This window comes from Jaculus jaculus, chromosome 2, assembly GCF_020740685.1.
Source record: "Jaculus jaculus isolate mJacJac1 chromosome 2, mJacJac1.mat.Y.cur, whole genome shotgun sequence".
Lineage (NCBI taxonomy): Eukaryota > Metazoa > Chordata > Mammalia > Rodentia > Dipodidae > Jaculus > Jaculus jaculus.
The window spans coordinates 175,411,908-175,437,975 of record NC_059103.1 but is presented as its reverse complement, the minus strand read 5'-3'; the positions used below and the strand labels follow the sequence as shown (position 1 = coordinate 175,437,975).

Genomic DNA, 26,068 nt, shown 5'->3' with positions numbered 1-26,068 from the left:
CATGCTTTTTACTTCTACTTCTGCCCTCATTTGTCTGACCAACCAAAGTATCTTCAATATTCACCAAAGGAGCTCTTAGAAGTCCAGGTTTCCACGACGCTGCTGTTGAGGATACCCTTTACCATCTTGGGCTATAATTAACAACCTGCAAATTAAACTAGCAACAGTTCAGTGTGAAAGAGAAGCCAGATTTTTAATTAATTAATTAATTAATGAGAGAGAAGGAGGCAAATAAAGAGAGAGAGAGAGAGAATGAAAGAGAAGAGAGAATGGACAGACCACTGCCTCTACCCACTGCAAACAAACTCCAGATGCATGCACCACCTTGTGCATCTGGCTTATGTGGGTACTGGGGAATCAAACCTGGATCCTTAGGCTCTGCAGGGAAGTGCCTTAACCGCTAAGCCATCTCTCTAGCCCAAGAAGACAATTTTTAAAAACTTTTTTAAATATTTTTTTTTGGGGGGGGAGGCACAGAGGGAGAGAGACAGAAAGAGGGAGAGAGAGAGAGAATAGGCAGGGCCTTCAGCCAATGTGAACCAACTCCAGATGTATGTGCCCCCCCCCCCCCGTGTACATGTACGACATTATACACTTGTGTCACTCTGTATCTGGCTATGTGGTACCTGGAGATTTGAATATGACTTCTTAGGTTTCACAGGCAAGCACCTTAATAACTAAGCCATCACTCCAGCCTGACTCATTTTTTTTTAATACATGTATGTATGTGGGAATTCACAGAAAAATGTGCTTTAAGAAATTATTTAGAAGTTGAGCCTTATATACCACATGCACAGAAGGAGAAGGAAAGATGTCATTTACAATTAATGGGACATAGGATAGTTTCGTAACAGTGTCCAGGTAAGTGCTGGCTTCTAAACTACAGTAATGAGTCACAGCTCTGGTTGCAAAACTAGAGTATTTATTATAGTTGATTTCTTTTGTGTAGCTCTACTTTATGGTAGATAGGCAAGACAGAAAATGCCTATTCTCAAATATCTTTAGTGCAAAGTAATGTTTATGATATTATGGCACATTTTGGAACCTTAACTAGTAATAAACAATGCCAACTTTAGGATTGTTTAATTTGGTACTTATATATTGTTGATGCCCAGGTTCATAAAAACCAGGGTCTCTGTTCTAAGGCATGAATAGGCCACACATATATGGGTCTATAATTTGATCCTCTATAATGATAAATTGCATGTGCTAGGATTTTTGGCCTTGAAGACTTAACATTGATGATTGTGACTATTTTTTTTTAAATGGGACTTGAGGTCAGTGACATCTGCCATTTTCCCTTTGACTAGGTCACTGGTCATAATGGCTTGAATCACCAGGCTGTGTGTCTGAGCAGGTGACTCATCACCTCCTGAGCCCTCCTCGCATGCCAAGTGACACATCTAGGGAGGTCACTTCCCATTTCCAGCTACACTTCATTGCATCTAATGGGAAATTGCATGTTATAGCTACAGTCATGATTCCCAACCCTCGAAGATGTGTTACTTCTACACAAAAGCAAGAACCTTACAAAGTTAGCTTAAAATAGAACAAAATGTCACCTTTCCTTTCAAATCAAAAGTTCTCTGAGGCGTGGAAGGGGAAATAGATGCTACTGTGGCTGGCCTCCTGGTGAACACTGGTCAGGCTGTGGACTCGGAACAAAGCTGAGCTTTCAGCTTTCAGCTAAGCCTGGAGCGTATATTCCACATTCACATAGAAGGCTCTAAGGAGACATGAGGTTGGCCAGTAATTTAATACTGCTTTCCCCATTTATGAATGGAAAAGTAAAGCATATTATTCTATCTCAAAAGTTTTGGGCACATTTTCCCCTTTCTTCCTTTCTCCCTTAAACACTTAGAGCATATTTTTATATGCCACCCACTATGTATTTTCTTTTTTTTTTTTTTAAATTTATTTTTATTTAATTATTTATTTATTTGAGAGCAACAGACACAGAGAGAAAGACAGATAGAGGGAGAGAGAGAGAATGGGCGCGCCAGGGCTTCCAGCCTCTGCAAATGAACTCCAGACGCGTGCGCCCCCTTGTGCATCTGGCTAACGTGGGACCTGGGGAACCGAGCCTCGAACCGGGGTCCTTAGGCTTCACAGGCAAGTGCTTAACCGCTAAGCCATCTCTCCAGCCCACACTATGTATTTTCTATGCAGTGAGTGCATAGAAGAAAAAAGCAAGGCCAACTAAATCTCGGAGATAGGCGAGAGTTCTCCAGAGTACTCAGATTCACTAGACAAGATAGAGAAGAAATTGGAGATGGAAGAAGATGAGCGGTGTTGCTCTCTGAGGCAGAAAGGGACACAGAGTCTCAGAGAGGGAGGGAAGCATCACTGGAAAGGTGAAGAAGTTGAGAAGAGGTCACCCAGTAGATAGTTGGGGAGAGACCCCAAAAGGTGAGGCCAAGCAGGGCCTTGTGGGTGATATAACAGGTGTTCTTTCTTCATCTTAAGGCCAAAGAGAAGTCAAAAAGGGATTGAAAGTGGCGGGAATGGGGAGTGCAGACATATGGAAAGTGGACACCCTATCTCAGAGATGAGGTTCTATGTCTTTTGAAGACTCCCAGAGGGACTGAGCTCCAGCTGCTATAACCTTCGTAATCATAAGGTAATGGTTTCACAGTAATGAATACGTATTAAAAATACATCTGTGATACTCCCATTGACTCTCAGATTATTGAAATAATGGACCCCAAAGAATTGAAATTTCCCCAGAAAGATCATGCTGGGAGAAGGGAAAGGCTGGGACCCTGGTGACAGCCAGGGGAGGAGTTTGTCTCCCAGAAAGAGATTTTGTAGTTTGAAAATCTGTCATTTATCAGAGCACCCTGCAGAAGAAACTGGAGCCAAGACAATGGGGAATCAGTAGAAGGAGGGGCCACACCATGGCCAGACTTGCTTAGCTGTGCATCTCTCTTTCCCTCTATTGAAACCTACGCCTCATGTCAGGACCCCAAAGATGGACCTGGAGGGTCACTGAACTTGTTGGTTTCTCTTCCCAATGTGGTCACATTGAATAGGCTCTTTTTTTCTGATTTTCACTCTTATTTCTCTCTCTGATTGGCCTATTGAAGATGGGTGCCAAGCTTGGCTAATTAGAGCGACCAGGGTCCAGACTCCGACCCTAACAACTCTGTTAATTATAGCACACCTCAAGTATTGCTCTTTTCTTTCTCTTTCTTTTCCATTTTCACTTCCTTACTCCACTGCCTTGTCCATTTAGAAGATAAAGATGGCACAGGGCAAGGGAGGTGACATGCAGAAGGTTGAGAGACTCTCTGAGTAGGTAGGAGGTGGCCTTGAGAGGTTTTGTTAATAGACCTGTGAATTCAGGGAAGAGAGGTAGATGCCATGTGGGACTCCTGTGTTTCTTGCAAAGTTGGATAAATGATAATACCATGAATACTTCAAGTTTGTGGTGACAAGAAGGCACGAAAATGTGCTTCTGGAATTGGGAAAATAAATTGAGATTATGAAATCCTTTTTCATAAATCTCAGTGACTGAGAAAGCTAGACATTCAGCTCAGACATTTCCTCCCTAAGGCTCAACTGTAATATAAGATTTCTTTTTGTTTTATTTGGGTAGAGAAGGTTCTGAGCTGGGTTTTGGTGAACCAAAGTCACTCTTTTCGGGATGAGCTCAGAGATGGAAATTGGCAATACTATAAAAAGGGAGAGAATGCTCTGGGACATTTTCAATAGTGGTTTACAACCTAATAAAATCTTGTGTAACATTATGACCCCATGGGATATGGTTTATCTCTATGCAAGTTTCATTTCATTTTCACTGAAGATGTATGCAGTAGATAACTTTGCCCCTCTCCCGCCAAAGAGGGTTTTAGATAAATTCCAAGGCTTTCCAGGGAGACCAGCCAAAGTATTTAGGATCTGGGAGAATTGCTTTATGAGCCAAGATGAGAGAAGGTAAATGCATTTTGTTTAGTTGACTGGCAGGGACAGAGTAGTGAATAAGGAACCAAGACACAAAAATGAAGTTACACAGGGGCTCTGCTCACCCCTCCACCCCTGGGCCTCCAAATTCCACCCTAGTCTCAGGGGCAGAACAAGGAGGATTCAAGGGACAAGGAAAAAAAAAAGCAGCAGCAAAGAAAAGGTGAGAGGATGTTCTCGTGTGCTTGCTCTCTCTCTCTCTCTCTCTCTCTCTCTTGCTTTAGTTAGGAAGTTGGAGCATCTCCCAGGCAGAATTTGATCAGAGTTTCATGAGAGTGGCCCCCTGACCATGATACCTTCTGTCTACTAAGAAGCCATCACCCATAGTTCTATCTACTTAATTTATATATCATAAACATGTACATATGCACACATATCATATATGTGAAAAGTCTTTCACATGAAAGTTAATATTTTAATAGAAAATTGCCACTATTGAAAATTAAAATTTAACTAGAGGAAAAGTGCACTGATTTGTAATCATAATACTCAGAAATCACCCAAGTAAATGTTGGTCTTGGGTCAGGATCATTTTGTTTTTATACTGTTGATGTGTGTTGCAAAGTGGGTTACCATGGCTTATGTTGTCTTGTTTCTCTTTTCCTGGCTGCCATAATCCACTGCAGGTCCCCTCCAGCATCTGCTACAAGATCATTCTTATTTCTTAGTCTTAACAATGGCTCTTTACAATGATCTGTGAATATTGTTGAGCAGAAATGTGCCCAAGGACCTCACACTCATCCTGAATTCATGCTCCTTTGAGACACTGGGTGGCACTCTCCCTGGGTCCACTCAGCAGTCACCTCTGAGTCATTCCAGTCAGGTTTCGCTGGAATCTTTCCACCCTACAAGTGACTATTGTTGGACTTTGTCGTCTGGAAACCATCACCTTATATGGCTCCCAATGACCCTAATTCTACCCTTACCATATTCTGCTGAGCTCCCTACTTTTCTCCTATATCCTGTCTTCTCTTTGTTCCTAGCCTGCCTCTGTCCCTCTAGCTACCTGTGAAACTGTGGCCAGGTCACACAGTAAGAGCATTCTCTGTTCAGCTTCCTCCACTCTGTAATAGGATCCACAACCCTGAGGAGCTGTGGGGATGACTGAGACGTCCCAGACATCAGGGTAGTTTTCAGCACACATCAAGCACTCACTAAGGCTTATATATCATCGTAATTGTTGGAAACTACCACATAATGTCTACTCCTCATTTAAATGCAAGCTTCCTCATGGAGACAAAGTATAGAGTCTGAGACAGAAATGGTAGTATAACACATTGTGCTATAATGAGCGAAATGAGGGCTGGAGGGATGGCTCAGTGGTTAAGGCACTTGCTTGCAAGGCCAAAGGACCTAGGTTTGATTCCCCAGGACCCATGTTAGCCAGATGCACAAAGAGGCGCATGTGTTGAGTTTGTTTGCAGTGGCTGGAGACCCTGGAGTGCCCATTCTTTTTCTCTGTCAAATAAATAAATAAATAACCATATTTTTTTAAAAAAGCAAACCAAACTGGAGATGGCCCAAGTGGGGATATGAGGAAGAAAATTTAAAACTATTGTCAGCAAAAAGAAGGAGAACATTGCAGATGGAGTGTGGGGGTGTTTGCCGCATCGGGGGCAGTGCGGGGAGGGTGGCGTGGGAGGCCGGAGAATCTGAGCAGGAAGCCGGTGCCACTGTCCTCGTGTGCTGTCACACGATCACATTGCAGGAAACGAGAGAGGGAAGGCTCTTAATTCTTCCTTTAAACATTTTCCTGACAATATTCATATAGGTGCATAATCTCCCGTTATTTCATTCAGTCCCTCTTCTCTATCTCCCTTCTTCTGAAGCCTTCGTCTTTCCAATTAGCCCTTCTTCTCTTCTTATCTCTTTTTTGCCTTCCTCCACCATCTATGATGACATGGGCCCAACACCGTGCGGATAATGCTAACTGCTGGGAGGTCGTGAATGCAGCAGCTGCTGCACTCCTCCCCATTCTCTGGCTCTTGCATTCTTTCTGCACCCTCTTCTGCAAGGGTCCCTGAGCCTTAGTAGATGTGGTAGAGGTTTCTCATTTAGTGCTGAGCACTGAACTGTCACTTCTCTTCAGCACTTGGCCTGAGTTTTGAGTCTCCCTAGTTATCCGCACCATCTGCAAAGAAAAGCTTCTCTAAGCAAAAGTAAGAGCAACACTAATCTATGGGCATAATCATAAGTATTTGGAGGGCAATTTGATGGACATAGCATATTTTGTTAGACAAACTTCAGTAGCCGCTTCTCCCAAGGACTCATGACCATCCAAGCCAAAGACTTTGGTGTAGGTTTTCAGTACTAGGCACGAATTCCCTCCTGTACAGTGGGCCTCAAATCCAATCAAACGACAGTTGGTTACCAACCCCCCATAACAGCCCTGCCGCTATTACATCAGTGGGCCCATGCCTGGCTGGCCAGTTGTGTAGTTTTCAGATTCCACTTCTGGTTAAGACTGCTGTTGACTTTCCTCTCCCAAAAGTCCACACTGTACTTTCCAGCATGATGACAATTTCCCATCAGAGAACAGGCTTTCAGCTTAGTTCCAGCTCTGTTTCTTAGTGTCCTGCGAGAGTATGTGGTCCGTTCAGCAAAAAGGTTACCATCTAGTTCTGATGGGAAACCAAGAGCATCAGCAATAGACAGTATGGTTTGGGGAGGGTCTCATGGGCTTCCCTAACCAACAACTCACTGGGAGGATTTCTAGCCCTGGAATTGGGAAGAAAAATCTTAATTCTAAAAACAAACAGGGACTAGGGAGATGGTTCAGTGGGTGATGTCATTGCCATGTAAGCGTGAGGACCTGAGTTTGGATTCCCAGCACTCATATAAGGCCCAGGCACGGTGGTGCACATCTGTAATCCCAACACTGAAGAGGTGGAGACAGGCTGTTGGTGAGCTGGTCCACTTGAATCAGTGACCTATAGGTTCAGTGAGAGATTGTCTTTAAAAAAAGTTAAGGTTAACAAATAAAGATAAACAAAAAAGGTTTTAAAAAGGGGGCTGGAGAGATGGCTTGCCAGTTAAATGTTTGCCTTTAAAGGCTAAGGACCCCAGTTCCAGGCTCGATTCCCCAGGACCTATGTTAGCCAGATGCACAAGGGGGCACACACATCTAGAGTTCATATGCAGTAGCTGGAGGCCCTGGCATACCCATTCTCTCTCTCTCTGTTACTCTCAAATAAATAAAAATAAACATTTTTTTTAAGTCAAGGTTCACAAGAGACAACAGGGCATGCCTAGCATGTTCTACAGTGGCCATCTGGAAAGTTACCTGTCTTGTTGATCAGGTAGGATATGAAGACCCAGACTCTGGACTCAAAAATGGGCATATAATCTATAAAAGAAGAGTCAAAACAGAGGAAAAGCATCCTTCAGGCTTACCAGAAAGCCACTTGGTCAGCCAGCATGGCCTGACTCATCCTAGTAGATGACCCCAATACATAGAGAGTCACAGAGCTCCTTCCAGGTCTCTATATTCTCTTGGAGAGGCAGCACTGAACTTCAAAAATATATATTTGATTGAATTTTTTCTACCTGCTTGGTCTGAAACACTCAGAGAGAAATGTATAACCAAAGAAATAAAGGAATGCCTTAAATATATGAATAGCCTATTAATTCTACCAAAAATGGACAGGGGCACACAGAAAAGGTTTTCAAAAGGGGAACCTGACAAATCCCTAAGGTGTGTTGTCTCCCTCTCTAGTAGTTCTAGTTCCACAATAATTAAAAACCACCATAGGTATCAGGATGATTATTTTCAAATCTGGGATGCATATATGTGGCGGACTCTGACCAAAGGTCCTCTAAGTCAAAAGGCTCCCTTATCTTGGGAACAAATGATAGGTCCCTTCTGCATTATGCCAAAACATCATTGTCCTCTAAGCATCAAAATGATTTGCTACTGAACAGGTCTGAAGGCCAAAAGTATGTTGGCCTGCCCCTCATGACATCCAATGGCTATGTGGTACTAACCTTTGTCCCTAGCTACTCCCAGAATAGATTGAAAGGTGTACTCTGCTATTTCCTTAGGTGAAGGAACAAGTAAAGACCTTAGAGCAACCAGACAATTTAATATGCCCAAAAGGCTATACATGACACAGCTCTTTTTTTTTTTTTTTTTTTTTTGGATTTTCAAGAGAGGGTCTCAGTGTAGCCCAGGCTGACCTGGAATTCACTACATAGTCTCAGGTTGGCCTCAAACTCACTGCCATCCTCCTACCTCTGCTTGCTCAGACTAAAGGCATGCACCACAATGGCCAGATGAATCTCCCTTCTTAACTCCGAGGTTCAAATGACAAAAAGAAAACAAACAAACAAACAAAAACAATTATACAAACTACATGGTTTTGGCCATTCTCATGATAGCCCAGGACGATACCTGTGTATTATCAGGGTTCAATGTTGGGTACATATTCCTGATAACTTTGCTAATGTCTCATCTGCTTTACAAGACCTACAAGAACAGATTTAGACCATGACAGACACCACTGTGTCATTTGGTGAACAGTGCTGGGTGTGAATCTTGGATTTTCATGGTGGAAAAAGATTATGCCTATTATAACCTTTGTATTTAGTCTGTTGATCTTTGGACCCCCATATGCTCAGTTGCTGCTTTAATTTTTATCTCCTCTTGGTTACAATTAATCTGCACCCAGATATCCTGAGACAATCTAACTCCATCTACCTGGGTTCCCCCCATTGCTCTCCAAGGCCTGAAAGTCTACAAGAATGGAACCCCCAAAGGCTTCCAGTTTGCCTACTCCCCTTTAACTCCTTAGTTTTATTCTTTCTCTCCAACATTATCTTCCAGGAAAGTCTTCTTGCACTCCATCAATACACTTTTGGGGTCCCTTAGGTAGTTCCACTGGATAAGATTTTCAACTGCTTGATGAAGTAAGATTGGTCTTTGTCCCAATTCCTGAATTGCACTTAGGGTTGCTTCTTCTGAGGGGTGATGGAGACAGTTTAGGCCCTGAAAGTAAAAAGCAGGAATGTCCTTAAGTCCTTACAATCTCCACTTTGCTAGAGTTCAGAGAAGGATCACTCATCTCCTTATCTCTTGACTATACATCTGTTTTCCATTAACAGCCAGAGCTCTCCCTGGGAAGGAGTTCCCCTGTCCTAGAATTAAGCTGGGCTGAGATGGGGGAAGGAACCTCTGCTCTCACGTGGGCTTTATGCTCTCTTGTCTTCTTCATGGTGGGAGCTTTCTGTACTTCCTCCTCTTTTTCTTTTCTTAAGCTAATAAAATCTAAGTACTTTTTTTTTTAATCAAGGCTGAGAGTGACAGAAGAAGACACCTGGTGTTGACCTCTGACCTCTACATGCATGTACACACATGTGCATGAGCCCTCTTCCACACATGTACATCTATACACACACAAACACACATGTACATACATGCAAAAAATGGTGCAGACTCATGCTGGATGCATCCTGAGCTGAAGCTTATACAACCCTTATCACAAGACAAATTCTGTGCTTTGTATACCTCATCCTGGTGAAACCCTTTTAAGATTGAGGTGTCCTCACTTTGCAGATGAGGAATCAAGGGTACCAGAGGTTAAGAAATTGCTCAGGTTCCAGGCATGGTGGTTCATGCCTTTAATCCCAGCACTCAGGAGGCAGAGGTAGGAGGATCTCTGTGAGTTCATGGCCACCCTGAGACTACATTGTGAATTTCAGGTCAGCTTGGGCTAGAATGAAACTCTACTATAAAAAAACGGTAGTAATTGCTCAGGAGACCATAGCCAGTGTATGTAGATGCTCAGCTAGTGAGCCTCCAAGTCCCACTGGGCCATCTTTCCTCCATGTTTATTGTTGTTTTCTTCCCCAACATTAAGTACAATAATTAAAAGCACATTAACCACCTTGTAACTTTTGTTTAAGTGATATCAAGTCAAAGGCATTTGTTTCAGCAATGGATTTAAAATTAGTTGTAATATGTCAGCAGACATATTCAGAGTTGAGGCAAGATACAGGGATTTACCAACAAAGTTTAAGAAGATTAAACTTCATTCCAGAGGCAAGAGGCATTAAAGTTTCAAACTTCTTTTTATTTTTATTTGATACAAAATGACTGCATGTTTTATGGGTAAAATGTACTAGAAATGTACTCAGTGTGTTGTGGCCAAGTCAGGACTATGAGCATATCTATCACTTCAAGCATTTATTATTTCTTTATAGCAAGAACATTCAAAGCCTTCTAGGTATTTTTTGGCATGAGTATGTATGTGTGGTGTACGTAAGTGTATGAGTGCTCATACATGTATGGATGGATGAATGTGTATGCACAAGCATGAGATGGATGCTGGGTTTCTTCTGCAATCACTTTCTCTTTTATATTAAATATGTTAAAATATGTTAAAGGCTGGACATGGTGGCACATGCCTTTAATCCCAGCACTTGGGAAGCAGAGGCAGGAGGATCTCTGTGAGTTCAAGGCCACCCTGAGACTATGTAGTGAATTCCAGGTCAGCCTGGACCAGAGTGAGACCCTACCTTGAAAAACCAAAAAATAAATAAATAAATAAATAGAGATAGAGGCAGGGGAATGGGAGACTAGGGCTTCCACTGCAAATGAATTCCAGATGCATGCACCACCTTGTGCATCTGGCTTACATGGGTGCTGAGGAATTGAATCTGGGTCCTTAGGCTTTGTAGGCAAGTGCTTTAACTGCTAAGCCTTCTCTTCAGCCACTTTTATTTTATTTTATTTTTGAGACAAGGTCTCACTAAATCTGAGCTAACTGATCCTATCTCTGCCTCCCAAGCACTAGGATTATAGGCTTGCATCACTATGCCTGGCTGCTCATATGGATCCTGGAAAACTCAACTTGGGTCTTCACACTTACACAATAAGCACTTTTCTCACTAATTCATCTCCCTAGCTATATCGTCCAGATATTTTGAAATATACAGTACAAATGCTAATGATAGTCAGTCACCCTACTGTGACCACAGCAGAATTTATTCCTAGGCTATCTAATTATAACCCTTTCCCTGTTGACCAGTTACTCCCCAGTTCTCCTCCCCCTTAACTTTTTTAGTCTAGAAGTCTTCATCAGTGAGTTGAAACACCTTCTGCAATGAGGGTCTATATGGGGTGAATGGGAGCAGAACTGGAGGACAAAGCCCATTCAAGGTTCTGCTAAACTAGTCATAGTGAAAGGTGTGAGGGTCTAAATGGAGACCAGCATAGTGGGAATGCACAGAGACCACAGGTGTAAGTCCAACAGAGAAATAGGAGTCCACCTGGCTTCAGGGAATGGAGGACAAAAATCCTGTTAGTTCTCCAGGTTTCTGAGCCCGTCATAGGACAGTTAAAGGTATAACTCCCCAGGATAGAGTATAATGAAACGCAGTTTTGAAATAGTGAATATAGTTTCTTAAAAACTTTTTGAATCTTTGTACCTTTCCCACTTTAAGCTGATTTTTTTGTTTGTTTTTTGTTTTTTGAGGTAGGGTTCCACTTTAAAACTGAGGCTGACTTGAAATTCACTATGTAGTTTCAGTCCGGCCTCAAACTCACAGTGATACTCCTACCTCTGCCCCCTGATTGCAGGGATTAAGGGTGTAAACCACCACGCCCGGCTCATGTTTTTCCTTTTATTGGTTTGCTTATTTGCTTGTTTATTCTGCCAGTCTCACTCTGTAACTCAAACTGGCTTGAACTCAGTAGTTGTGCTTGTCTCCCAAGTGCTAAGGTTACAGGTAGGAGCCAACACATCTGGCCCATTTCAGCTTTTCTTTATAGGCCTCATGGGCTTTATTTGGGCCATAACCATTTTCTTTATTTTTAAATACTTTAATGATTTGTCATTCGTTTATTTATTTATTTATTAACAGATTATACTTTTATTCTCTCTCCCCTGCTCCCATTTCCCTGGCGCCCTCCTGTATGGGGGTAATGGGATTTATTGTGGGGTCAGGAAGGCCTTGGTCAGTCCCAGTGGGATAGATGGGGAACGGAGCCTCAGGGCATGCCTACCCACTCTGTGGCTCATACAATCTTTCTGCCCTGCCTTCTCCACAGCGATTCCTGGGCCATGGCAGACCTGTTGGCAGTCTGATTTAGTGTTGAGTTCTTTGTAGCATCTGTAGTTCTGCTTCCAAAGGTTGTGCTTGATCACTGTCTCTGCCTCCATCATCACCCTGGGGCTGGTTCTCACGTTAGCAATCAAAGCAGCAGTGCTCATGGCACTGCTTGCACTGCAAGTTGTCGTGGTCCTGGCAGATGTGAAAGAGGTGGCAAGCCTGGTGGTGGGTGTTATGCCCAGTTCTCGACACCCCCAGTGACCATCAAGGAGAACCAAACACATATGCAAGGGCAAGGAGCTTTATTTCTGGCTTAAGCTCGATCTCTTGACTTCACCAAGACACTGGATCCATAAAAGACCCCAGAGCAGCAGGGACCAGGTTTTTTATAGGGATTTGAACAAGGCAAAGTTAGTGGGCGGGAGCTAGGTAACTAAGCAACCTCTGTTGCAATTGGCTAAACAAGCAGCAATAACATTTGTATGTATTTCGATTGGCCAGGGCAGGGAGGTAGGAGGGACAAATCTTTCAATTGGCCGGGACAGGGAGGTAGGAGGGACAAGTCTTTGGCAAGTCTCAGGTGTCCTGGGATGGGGTGGGGGGGAAGCAGCTGCCCCTTTGTTTGTTTGTTTAAGCTGAAACTTGGAATTTAGGCCTAACCAGGGCAGCGCTCTACTGAAGCCTGTCATGGTGGCATTCAGTTTCTGGGTCCTTCGGTGGGAAGTTGGTTATCTTCTTGTGTTATTGATGGATCTCAGCTCTTCTGTTTTCTCTGTCATCTGTAAAATAAAGCAGATTCTCCAAACAAGATTGAGAGCAGCTTGGGTTAAAAGAGGTGTGAAAGATTTTTGAGAGATTTGGGGTGGGCAAGCTCATGCTTCTCCAGGCAGCAGTGGGGGCTTCTGTCTGAAGTCTGACTTTCCTGACTATGGGATCCTGACTTGGTTTCCAGTACCAGGTCTGAGTTCTCTCCCACTGAGCACAACTTTCCAGCACAAAAGGAGGCTAGTTATGAGGGAGCTAGTTTCTCTTTTGGTTCCAGCATAGTAATTCGATGTCCTGTGACCACGACCTATGGTGTCTTCAGCAATAGGGTCTTACTGTTTCGCTCTGGCAGTGTTTTGGCAAAGATTTACATTGTTTTGAGGACCTCATGGGTCTCCCTAGCCAACATCTTACAGTAGGGAGCAACCAAACTCTTGACCTGGAAATTACCTGCTGGATTCCATGGCAAAACCATTTTCATCTTAAGAGATTTGTCATACTTTATGCAAAAGCACTCCCAGCAGCTTTAATACTTCAAACTTTAATTTATGGAAGTCTATTCACATCCCTCTGAGTCTTTTAAAAACAGCATCTTTGCACAATTTCCTGGACCTGTCAGATTGCCCAAGTGCTTGCAAATGCACTCTGTTCACAGTGATGGATTAGCTAACGAGAGATGGATGGCTGACTGGTCAAACCCTCTTGTAATTCCAGGCTGCTTTGGCAGGAGGTACCACCATGATCCTTGACTTTGCCATTCCTCAGAAAGGTGGCTCCCTCATCGAGGCCTTTGAGACCTGGCGCAGCTGGGCTGACCCCAAAGTCTGCTGTGACTATAGTCTGCATGTGGCAGTGACATGGTGGAGTGACCAGGTAAGGCACCTGGCTTCCAGTTTGTCTGCTTTAGTCCCCTTGTCCTAAATGGGAGCAAGAAACCGGCAGTGTTGAAAGCCCAGCGATGTTGGCTGCTTTGAGGGAGACTGCAGAATTGGAGGGACTACTCTTCCTTGCCTAGTTTCTTCTTGTTGAAGACATCATATAAAACTGTAAGATTAAAATCCTTTATGTCATTTATATCATTTCCTAGTATTTAATCCAGTTACTACAATTCTTTGTGTAATTGTAAAAGTACTGATTTCTCTTATTTTCAACTTCAACATTTCCAGGATCTTTTAGCAGTATTAGAAATGCTTAATTTCTGGGGGCAAAAAAATCAAGGAAATTCTAAATTTAGAATTCTTTCAAGTTAATGTGCTCACTCCAGACACTTGTGAAGAGGAGAATGGCTGGGACCATTCCAAGAGCCCACTCCCAACTGACCTCAAGCAGCTCTTCCTTCACATCTCTGCTCATGCTACTTTCAACCATCCACCATTCGTGATAGACCTCACACCATCCTTCAGATTCATCAAAAGAAATTTTTAAACCTTATTTTATTTATTTGAGATAAAGGCAGATGGAGAGAAAGAGAAAGAGCACCAGGGCCTCTATCTGCTGCAAATGAACTCCAGACACATGCATCTGGTTTTACATGGGTACTGGGGATTTGAACCTGGATTGTTAGGTTTTGCAGGCAAGCACCTTAACTGCTGAGCCATCTCTCCAGCCCCAGAAAAGACAAATCTTGAGAGCTGTGAGATGATGTTGATTTCCTGTTATGAACATTTTTGTATGTATCTTGGAAGAAGCTTTAACCTGGGATTTTAAATCCTAACTTGTTTCTTTTCACTGGTCTTTATTCATAAATATTTTTGCCAGAAAAGGCTAACCATGGTGATGTTATTTGAGTAGCTCATACTCTAACCTCCCTTTAGAAATTGTGTTTTATGCAACATGTTAATATCTAACAAGTAATCAATCTTTAACAAATCACATAATACCAAGGTTTAAAGTCTACCACTAAAGTTGATTTTTCTCTAAAAATACCATTCCTTCTTTCCTGCCTTTCTTTCTCACGTTCCCTTTCTTTTTCTCTCCTTTTTCCCTTTGCTCTTTCCCTCCCTCCCTTTTCTCTTTTTTCTCTTAGTTTATGAGTGAGCAAAGACAATGGAGCGAGCCCTTGCCAGTACCTCTCCTTTTTTATTACTATGCAAAGAGACCTCCTAGCAGGTCTCATTAGAATACAGATTCTGCTCAATTGCTACAACCCAGTGCCACTGGCAGAATGACTTGAATAGCAGAACTGTATTGTCTCACAGTTCTGAAGGTTAGAAGTCCAAGACCAAGGTGTCTGCAGGATTGTTTCATCTTGTGGGCAAGCCTCAGTCCATTCGTGTCTACTTCCTCTAAGAACACATCCTGAGCTTTCAGATGTGATGCCCAGACTTTACCACACATGAGTTTTGATTCCTTCTAGAGCCACGATTACTACTGTCACCACCATGTGACTTTCCTTTTTTTTTTTTCTAGAATAATTTTCATAGATTGGGAGAGATGAAGAGCATGCCATCCAAGAATAGGAAATGAAAGGTTTTGGGAAAGACTACTACTAGCATTTGCATAATTTAAATATCATAGCAGCAGCAGCAGCGCATTGCTGAGATGGGCTATCATGTAGGAGAAAGTTCAAGGACTTAAGAGCATGTTTCTGAAACTCAACTCTTGTCCTTATTATGCCTATTTCTTCTCTTAGTGTAATGTTTTGGAGAACGCTGAAATAATCATTTAATGAGTGACATGTTCCTGTTCCCCTTAGGTTAAAGAAGAAATGAAAATCTTGGCTCAAGATAAAGGCGTTAACTCTTTCAAGATGTTTATGGCCTATAAGGATGTATACATGGTGCGAGACGAGGAGATGTATGCAGCCTTCTCTCGGTGCAAGGAAATCGGGGCAATTGCTCAAGTGCACGCAGAAAATGGAGACTTGATAGTAGAGGTAAGTGTTTGCATCCTAACCCTTCCACGGGAGTGTAAACAGCTGTAACTGAAGGTGAAAATAACTGGCTGTCAAGAAGCTAAACCCAGTCAATGCATTGGGATGACACAAACACAGACACTCATTTTCTCTGTCTTACACGTACTTGACTGGGTTCGCTTTGTCCCTGACCTTCACTTTATTCAGCAGGTACACGTGTTTAAGTCACAATTTCCCTTTTGAAAACCAGTTACCTGTGTTAGATTTCAAATGTATGCATTATAGAAGCACAAGTAGCTTTGTGTCCCTCAGCGTTGCTTTGTTTTCTGCATTCCTAGTGGCTCAGACTGCAGGTCCTGAATGTTAAAGCGTGGATAACATCAGCGCCATCTGATGAATTAAGCAGTGTGTTAGATAGTATTTTAAAGCTTGATGCTTTGCAGAAACTGGGTATTAGAATGCGCTCTGGAGGAATCTAGAGGATATTTATTCCTCATGTTAGTGCCATTACTGATGCCCAACGGGTACACCATCTGCAAGATTTAAAGAGCTGTCTCTTACCCTTTATATTAGCTGATTTTTTTTTTCTTTCCTTAGGCTTAGCTCTATTAAAGTGAGTGAGATTGCAGCTCAGTGGCCAAGAGGCAGTAGGAAGAATGAGAAGAGAGTATGAGCTGTAAAAATCTAATAGAACAGGGTTTAAATTGGACATTGCCACTTCCAGGCTGTGTGACATGAGCAAGTGATTTACCCCTGAATCTTAACTACCTGACCCTCCTTTCTTTGTAAAAATAACAAAGAAAAGAAAGAAAGAAAGAAAATGAGAGGAAAAATAATTGACCTAATATCAATAGTGGATTGGGTTGGGAAGCCAGTAAAGATTAATTCAGTTGAAAAATCAAATGTGTGATGTAATCATATTATGAGTCACTTCAGCAGGGACCTATAGCACTTTATTTTGTGTAACTGGACCAACATATTCAATCTTAAATATGGATGCTGCTTACCAAAGAAAGTGAATAAAATGAATCCCTGTGTCGTCACCCTTTTCAATCAAAAGAATTCAATAATGAAATATGAATAGGGAAATTTAATATATACTGTGAAATTGTCTACTGAACAGGGATACGGTCTACATATACACAATATTCATACACACATACCTTTAATTTCCAATAAAGCAATCCTGCCATCTTTTTGCATTCTTGCTGCCCTTTTTAGGGAGCAAAGAAGATGCTGGCGTTGGGAATAACGGGTCCCGAGGGCCATGAGCTGTGCCGTCCTGAAGCGGTGGAGGCGGAGGCCACGCTGAGAGCTGTCACCATAGCCAGTGCCGTGAACTGCCCTCTCTACATCGTGCACGTGATGAGCAAATCCGCGGCACAGGTGATAGCAGATGCCAGGAGAGATGGTAAGCCTCAGCAGGGCCTTACGGAGAAGTCGCCGGCTAACGAGCAAGGAAAAATGTAGGCAGCCTCCGCCTGGCCTTATGAGGAAGTTGTCTAGGATTGTCCACTTTTCTCCTCCCTTTTGAAAATTTGCATCTCTGTTTTCTGTCATCCTTATGCATGTATATTCCCCCCCCCCCCTCAGTCATTTTGAAGTAATGGTCTCACTCTAGTCCAGGCTGACCATTACCTTTTATTTATCTTCAGGGCTCCCTCTTTTTCTCAAGGTTATTTCTTTATTATGCTCAGGACCTCAAACTATTTCAACCCCATGGCCCTACCTTTGACACCAGGAGCAGCTGCTTTTAAGTCTGGTGGTGAATTTTAACTTTAAAGAGGCGAAACTCTCCCCACTCCTCAGCACCCCCGCTTCTTTCTAGCCTTAGGTCAGGCTAACATAGGACATGCAGCTCATGCTCGGAAACGTCCTTTAGAATTCAACTGATTATTTGACTTGGGTGTTGGAAGAATTGAAGAAATTATACAAAAAGCATTTTTAGGATGATTATTTTAAGGGTTTGTTCTTAACAATATTTGTTATTTGTTTATTTACAAATACAGAGAGAAAGAGAGGGAGAGAGAAAGAAAATGGGCATGCCAATGCCTTCAGCCACTGCAAACAAATGCCAGATGCATGCATCACTCTGTGCCTCTGGTTTATGTGGATCATGGAAAATTGAACCTGGGTCCTTAGGCTTTGTAGGCAAGTATCTTAACTGCTAAGCCATCTCTCCAGCCCTGTTTTAAATTTTAAAAGTTATTTTTACCCCAAATTGATGATTGCCTCAGTTCTGGAGTTTAATCTGGAATATGGTTACCTTCTCCCCCTTAAAAAAATAGACATGTCTTGAGCTAAGCAACAACTTCACTCACTGACAAGTCCTGAAAAAGAAAAAAATGACAAACAAATATGGCACATTTTATTCAATGGCATTGGGACTTGCCAGTAGCTTCTGTCATCTCACTTTTAGACATATAGATAAACAGGCAATCACATAAGCTGTCTTGGCTGAGGTTTATTTATTTATTTATTTATTTATTTATTTATTTATTTTGTTATGTGCACAGTGTATACCATCCTGTTGTTGCCATTGTTAGTTAGCCTCTGCCCTGTCCTACCCCTCTGCAGGGACCCTCCTCTTTGGGGAATGTGGGTCATGTACTGTGGGGTTAGCCATCACTTATGGGTAAGAGCCAATGTCTCTGTGCATAATGACCCAATTCCCTGAGCCATGTTGGGTTTGTTTTAGGTCTGCTTCATTGATGAGGTCTTGGGAGTCTCTGTGTCCCTGGAATCTGACTTGGTAGCAGTTGAGTGTTCTCTGTGTCTATGTCTCTTTCACCCTTGTGCTGGTATTAGGTTCACCAAGGAAGCAACACTCTTGCTTATTTTCCCAAATACTCTTAGTTTCAGCTGGGGCTCTTTTAAGTTGTGAAGGGCTGCTTCTCCCCTTAAGATCTCTGTCCATCTTTCCTTCCCCAAGAGGTGCAGCGTTGTTAGGCAGACGCCATCTTGACCGGAAGCCATTGTGACTGAGTTTTTTGTTGTTGTTGTTTTGTTTTGTTTTTGGTTTTTCGAGGTAGGGTCTCACTCCAGCCCAGGCTGACCTGGAATTCACTATGTAGTCTCAGGGTGGCCTTGAACTCACGGCGATCCTCCTACCTCTGCCTCCTGAGTGCTGGGATTAAAGGCGTGCGCCACTATGCCCAGCTTGACTGAGTTTTTAAAAACTTTTTATTGACAGCTTCCATAAATACAGACAATATATCATGATCATAGTCTCCTCCCACCACCTTCTGTTTTCCCCCCTCCGAATCCTCCCTCCATTGAATCCCTTCTTTTCAACTATTCTCTCTTTCTATTTTGGTGTCACCTTTTCCCTCCTATTCTACAGGTCTTGTGTAGGTAGCATCAGCCACTATGCGGTCGTGAATGTCAAGGCCGCTTTGTGTCTGGAAGACAGTAATGCAAGCACTCCCCGCTCCCATTGGCACTTATATCCTCCCCACCACTTCTTCCCCAATGGTCCCTGAACCTTGGAGGGTATGATAGAGATGTCTCATTTACTGCCAAACACCCCACAGTCACTTATCACTGGCTGATTTTTCTCATGAAACTGGCCACATGTTTATAATATTCACACACACATACACACATATATGAAAATGGATTTGCTGGTACTGAAATAAATTTTGTCAAAACCACTTCCTCTTGCAAGAAGATTCCATAAGGATTTTTGTGAGCCATGTACACTTTTGAAATTTAGTCCATCTATTTTAAAAGTAAGCTTAATTTTGCATGAGTTAATAAGATCTTGCTACCATTTCTCATTTCCGTTCCACAACCCACATATAACAGAATTGCAGTATGAGACTATTGTCAGGCTGGAGAAATGACTTAGTGGTTAAGGTGCTTAGCTACAAAGCAAAAGACACAGGTTAGATTCCCCAGAACCCACGTAAACCAGATGCATAAGGGGTCACACACATCTGGAGTTTGTTTGCAGTGGATGGAGGCCCTGGAGCCCCCATTCTCTCTCTCTCTCTGTCTCTCTTTCTCCCTCTTCGCCTATCTCTCTCTCTCTCAAAATAAAAGAAAAAATTTTAAAAAGAGATAACTGTCCTTAAACAAAACAAAACAAAACAAAACACCCTGAAAATTTCAAGTTGTAGTACTAGATGCTTCCACCAGATGGTAGTGTTGCTAGCTCTATGGAATTGTGAAGGTTTCCTTTGTAAGTAGTGCACCAAATCCATGTCAGAATATGATTTAAGAAACAGTCTTAACCCACCAGAAAGCTATAGTTTGTAAAAGTTCAATCAAGAAGCTATTTCTTGACTATTTTACTTATTCCACACCTGGACAGAATTTCGTTAGGAGCAGAGTGAAAACCCAGGGGAGGTTTTAAACTAGATATCACAGAAAATGATTAGACAAGTATGGGCATTTAAATTTTATTTTAAATTAGTTTCAAATTCAATTTTATTCCTTGAATATGTAAACCATTTACATGATCCACATGTAAAAGTTACATTTAAAAATTGCCAGGCGTAATGGTGCACGCCTTTAATCCCAGCACTCGGGAGGCAAAGGTAGGAGGATCGTTGTGAGTTTGAAGCCAGCCTGAGACTACATAGTTAATTCCAAGTCAGCCTGGGCCAGAGTGAGACCCTACCTTGAAAACAAACAAACAAACAACAACAAAAAGTTCAGAGAAGGTTTACCTCATTCTCTAGCTCCTCATATCCACTAATTCATTTGTTTGATTTATTTCTTGCACATTTTCAGTTTCTCTTTACAAGGTAAAAAGCATGTATAGCTCACTTCCCCTCCTATTTCCCCTTTTAAAAAACAACATAGTGCATGCAGCATTGTCAATCACCTTGCTTGTTTTTCTCAGTTGGATGTTGTTTGGGAAGGTCAGCCCACACAGAGTGTGGGGATTTTCCCACTCTCCTTACATTTTATATATAGATACCGAGTATGCCCGTGTGTGCATTCACATAGTCCCCTGTTGGAGGGCACCTGGGCTGTTTCTAGTCTTTAGCTCTTTCTAATGATCACCTTAAGCAGATACTATTTCATATTGGTGGAAGATGTGTGACTTTTCCATTGCTGCTATAAGAAATTACCTCCGACTTACTTAGTGGCTTAACCTTGTACTTACTATCGTTTAGTTCTAGAGGTCAGAAATCTGAAGTAATTCTCATTGAACTAACATGGGGAGGGGGGACAGAAGGGCCACGTCACTCCCAGGGCCCCCTCCCCTTTCTTGTCTTTCCCAGCATCCAGAGACCACCCCTGTTCCTTGGCTTCTAACTCCTTTTTTCATCTTCAAAACCAGTAGAGATGGTAGGCTGAGTTGTCTGTATGTCTCTTTATTTCCACTCTTTTACCTCTCTCTGTTGAGCCTACTCCACTAATTCAGGATGCCTCTCTGCATTAAGGCCCTGCATTTAATCACATCTGTAAGGTCCCTTTTGCTTCACTAGATAACATATTCACAGGCTCTGTGGATTTGGATGTAGATATGTGTAGGCCTCTATTATTATGCCTAACACAAAAGGTTATCTTCTAGATATAAGGTTTGCTGGTTCAAAGGGTAAGTAGATAAGTAATTTTTTAGATATTGCTAAATGCCTTTCCAAGGAGGTCATGAAAATAGGATATTTTAAATGTCACTGAAATGTGCTGGGTAGGTTGGCTTACTTTGGTTCTTGTGAAAAAATACCCTCGTGCCCAATGCTCAAATTAACAGCAGAGCTTCAGAATTAATTGACATGGATTTTGCACTCCTGCTTGTGTGCAAGGCTTGTGAGAAGAGAGTGATCTAACAGTACTACACCGTTAACGTGGTAACTCCATCCCCAAACCCAAAGCACCAACCTTGCTCAGCGTGGATGGCCAGGAGCCATGGACCAAAGATTCAGCCATCCTATGTGCAACTCATTGTTACTTAACATAATTCCTGTGCACAAAAGTACAATAGAAACAGATTAATTGGGATCTTGTTTGAATAAGTAACAATTCAACCTTATAAATTTAAAATATGAAAATCTTTAAATGTCTTTGCTAACCACTTCTTCCTTTGTGGGACTTGACCCAGTGGGGCCTAGAGTGTCGCAGTGGTCCTAGGATGCAGGACTGGCATCGCCTGGGAGCTCATCAGAGCTCTGGCCCCCATCCCAGAGCCACTGAATCCAAATACACACTTCTAACTGAACCCCAGGTGATTCATATGCATGCTAAACTCAGAGCCCCTGTTCAGTGGGCACAAAGTATATCCAGTTATCGATCACATGTATTGTAGTCACTTGGAAATACAATGCTCTTAAATTTGATTTTATTGTCCCATTGCCAACTATACAGCCAGAAGAGACATGACATGATTATGACAGCTCACATTATTTGTTGAGTGCACAATATGTATCTGGCACAAAGTAGTATTTTGATTTTTTTAATTAATTTTAGGTTTTACTTCATATTATCTAACAAGTTTAATACATTATTCTTTTAAATATTCTCATAGTAATATTATAAGCTCAATTTTATTACTGTTTTGTAACCAGTTAAATTGGGGCTTGGGAAATATTGATAAAATAAAGCCCAAGAATGCTTTATTGGTATTAAGTCTAGCAATCAATACCAAAGCCACATTTTTTTTTGTTACTATTTTTTTAAATTATTGTATTTATTTGTTGGCAAAAGGAAAGAGAGAGAGAGAGAGAGAGAGAGACAGAGAGAGAGGGAACATGTTGTCACTGCAAAAGAACTCCAAATGCATGCATGTGCCACTTTGTGCATCTGGCTTTATGTGGTTATAGGGAACTGAACCCAGGCTTTTAGGAGTTTTCAGGCAACTGCCTTTACCATTAAGTTATCTCTCCAGCCCTTTCTCTATAAATCTTTACCCTGTCAAGAAGTTGGTTGAGTCAGGAAAATGAGGATGTTAAGTTTATATTTAATTGATTTTGATTTTAAGCAATTAGCTCATTTTGTAATTGCCTTTGAAATGTTATTGAGGACATTGTCTTATTATTTTTGTCATTATTAAGAGAATAGATATGCTGAAGTGTTCAGTGAGCATTAGATACCTCGAGTCTCTCTCTGGTGGCATTTATTTCCCATCCTTAACCCTGTGACTTCCAAGCTCTGCCCGTATGTCCAGTCTGAAATGCACCTGTTATATTGTAAGATTGCAATAGCATTCTCTGAGAAACAATTAGAGAACATAGAACTTCAGAGAAATATATGCCACGGAGAAATGAAAGTCGGTGCTATTCAGATTAACTCATGGAGAAGTAATTTCAAGTTGAGTAGGTTTTCTTCACATCAGTAAGTCTCCACAGAACACCTAATTTTAGTTCACTACAACTTTAGACTGACTTTAGTCTTGTAAAGTTTCTTGGTTTTCCTAGAATTTATCCAGTTAATAATTTTTTAAAAATAGGTGGGTAGAGCCTCTGTATTATGATGAATCTCCAGCTTTCTCTTTTTTTAATGTTTAAATTTATTTATTTTTATTGACAATTATTGTCTTCTTCAGTCTCCATCTCACTTTCGAGACAAGGTAACTCACCAAATCTGGAGCTCACTCATTCAGCTGGATTAGCTTGCCAGTGAGCTCCAGAGATTCTCTTGTCTACATGTCCCCAGTTCTGGGGTTATAGGCCTGTACTTTGGCACCCAACTTTTACATGGGTGCTGGGATTCGAACCCAGGCCCTTATGCCTATGTAGCAAAGTACTTTTCTGATTGAGCCTTTTCCTCAGACTTCTTACTCTGTGTTTTAGAACTCTTTTCAATTTTTCATAGAAGAAGCACATTGTGATCCCATTTCATAGATGAGAAATCAGAGACAACGAGCATAGGCTCCCTAAGTACAAAGCTGAAGGTTGGCGGCATCAGGATTTGAGTTTACGTCTACAAGAACCACTCTACCACTGCTTCTGTGTGTTTTTCTTCTCAATTATTTACTTCCTTTGCAAAAATATTTTGAATCAAAACAGGTCAGCAGAGGTTTACCTTATACACGTTTTAGCCAGGAAGTTTTCATTGTTTACAAGTGGGGTTAGTTGGCTTCTGACTTGGCAGGTAGTGTAGCTCCTGGTTCCCTACAGAACTTTCATCTTGTGACTTTACCAGGCATATCAGACTCAATAAAGTACTGTTCACAGATTTCTGGTGAGAGGAAATTATGTAGCTTTGTTAGGCAGTTAGGGGGACTGGGACCCTGAAAGTAAAAAGCAGGAATGTCTTTGGGCTGTGCTAGAGATCAGAGAGGAAGCTGGCTTTTCCTGTCTCTTGCCTAAAGGAGTTCCTAGACCTGTTTTTCCACAAACAACCTGAGCCCCTCTTGGGAGGGAGGTTTCCTTTCCTACAATGTAAATCTAATCCTGATATTGTGATTTGTCAAGTTCGGACCCCCAGAACTTGACCTAGGCTAGTGTCTGCCTGAGCCAACCTCTAGCCCTGTCCAATCAGCTGTCTCTTTGGCTCACCTGAGCCAAAAGGTAGGGCCCACCACCTTTAGGTTATAAATACGTTTGCCAGGGGAGGGCAAGCTCCCGTTCATTACTCCTGAACCTCCAGATTCTGGTAAGTCTTCCTCCTCTTGGCCCAATGTCCCGTGTAGTCAAAAGACCAGTGGACGTTTCCCCTGTAGGGTCTATGACCTTCCAAGCTAGAGGCTTTTTGACTTGGTTCTCAGTAACAGGCATGAATTCTGTCCCACTAAATAGTCCTCATATCCAATCAGAGAGCAGTTTATTACCCCATAACTTATGCACCACTATTGCACCTGTGGGTACAGCTTGCCTGGCTGGTTGATTGTGTAGCATGCAGCATGCACTATTTGTTGACACTGTTGATGACTTTTATCTTCCAGGAGTTCGCGGAGCATTTCTAGCACTATGAGAGCTACCCAGCAGGGAGATGGCTTCCATCTCAGTTCCAGATTGATTTCCCAATGTCCTGCTATCTAGAGATCCTTCTCAATGGATATAGTAGTAGATAACTGGGGAGACTCAAAAATCCTCAATGTAGAAATTGGAGGCTATCAAGCGCTCAACACTAAAGGAGACTTCCAACACAACTTCTAAGGCTCAAGGAAGAGGGGTCAGAAAGAAGTTATGAGCCATAGGGTGGGAAGGCACACGTGAGGCATTATCCCCTGACAGGAACCGATTGGTGCATTGTAACCCCACAGTGATTAGTAATACCCCTACTGAGGAGGGCTCTAAGTGGAATGGGGGTGAGGGAGAGGGAACAGAAGAGGATAATGTGATGGGAATACAACCAATTTAAAGTATATTAATATATATAAGTTCCCAGTAGGAATTATATATGTAAAAGTACATGATCTTTTCCAAGAGTGAAAAAATATGCCACTTTTCTTAGTAAGCATATCAGAGAAGGATTTTAATTCCAGTTATACTACTGACCATAGGTTTGTCTGAGAGAAATTGATAGCTTCACTGAGCATCAATTTCTTTTCTGTCAAGCCAGCAAGAGGGTTCCCTGTGAAGGTCAAGTGAGGTCATTTGTAAAAGCTTTGAAAGCTATACAGTGTATACCTGTGTTAGTTTTTCTTTTCTTCCTTCATTTTAAGCCCAAATCTATCAGAACCTCCAATTAGGCTGAATTTTTGGTTTAATTTTACAATTTATTTATATAATGTCAAGTCCCCCTGCTTTTCTTTTTCTTTACACTTCTTGCATAATTTTTGGACCTTTGACACTGTCTTCGAATCATAGTAAAATAGGTCAAAGATAAATTAGGGATTTCCACCTTGTGTTTTTCATATCCATAGATACTTAGTGAGGATAAAGTTGACAATTGCCTGCTTAATGAAGAGCTTGTGTACACCAGAATGGAGCCTGTCACATTATAAAGGAGCAAAGCCCTTCTGTGGAAATTACCTGTCATGTGGTTTCAAAATAGTCCTGGCAGGCTCCCCAAAGATTCTGACACTTTTAATTTTTCCTGAGAGCTATTAAAATGGCAGAAGCTTGGAAGTCACACTCCCAGATCATCCTGAAGTGCCAAGTGATTGAACAGAACATGTGATAAGGATCTTTCCTCAATGATAAAGCACCTCGGAAAATCCCGAGTTGGCAAGTCATAAGGCCATTGCAAATCAAGTGTGAGCTCCCCTTGTCTGGGAATAAGAAGGCCTCTTTGTGCTTGCAAACAGAGATCATGCCTGTCTTGATCTCTCTCCAGTAGAGTGTGTTACTTCTTAGTTCATCAGTGATCGCTGCTCATTCTGCATGCCAGCAAGAGAGGACAGGAGGTTTTCTCATTTCTGGAAAGAAAGCAGTAAGAACCAGGAACAGCACAGGGTTTGTCTAGTTGTGTCAATCATAGACACAAACTATCTTAGCACTGGCTAAGTCCCTGGGGAACCACTTTCATAAGCCATGGCTTGGCACTTGGTTACTCAAGAAGTAAAATTCGTAGGCTTCGGCAAACCTAACTATTACTGTT

General features: G+C 42.0%; 1 protein-coding gene across 3 annotated transcripts in view; it reads left to right on the top strand.

Moving 5' to 3' along the window:
• Dpys (dihydropyrimidinase) overlaps positions 1 to 26,068 on the top strand; it is a 92,930-nt gene that overhangs the window by 6,346 nt on the left and 60,516 nt on the right. For 2 of the 3 annotated variants that reach the window (XM_004663009.2, XR_006635771.1), the window contains exons 2-4: positions 13,492 to 13,650; positions 15,473 to 15,652; positions 16,853 to 17,042. In XM_004663009.2, coding sequence (XP_004663066.2) covers positions 13,492 to 13,650; positions 15,473 to 15,652; positions 16,853 to 17,042 — 529 coding nt within the window. The remainder of the gene's footprint in view (positions 1 to 13,491; positions 13,651 to 15,472; positions 15,653 to 16,852; positions 17,043 to 26,068) is intronic. The other variant, XM_045143946.1, reaches the window with a different exon arrangement.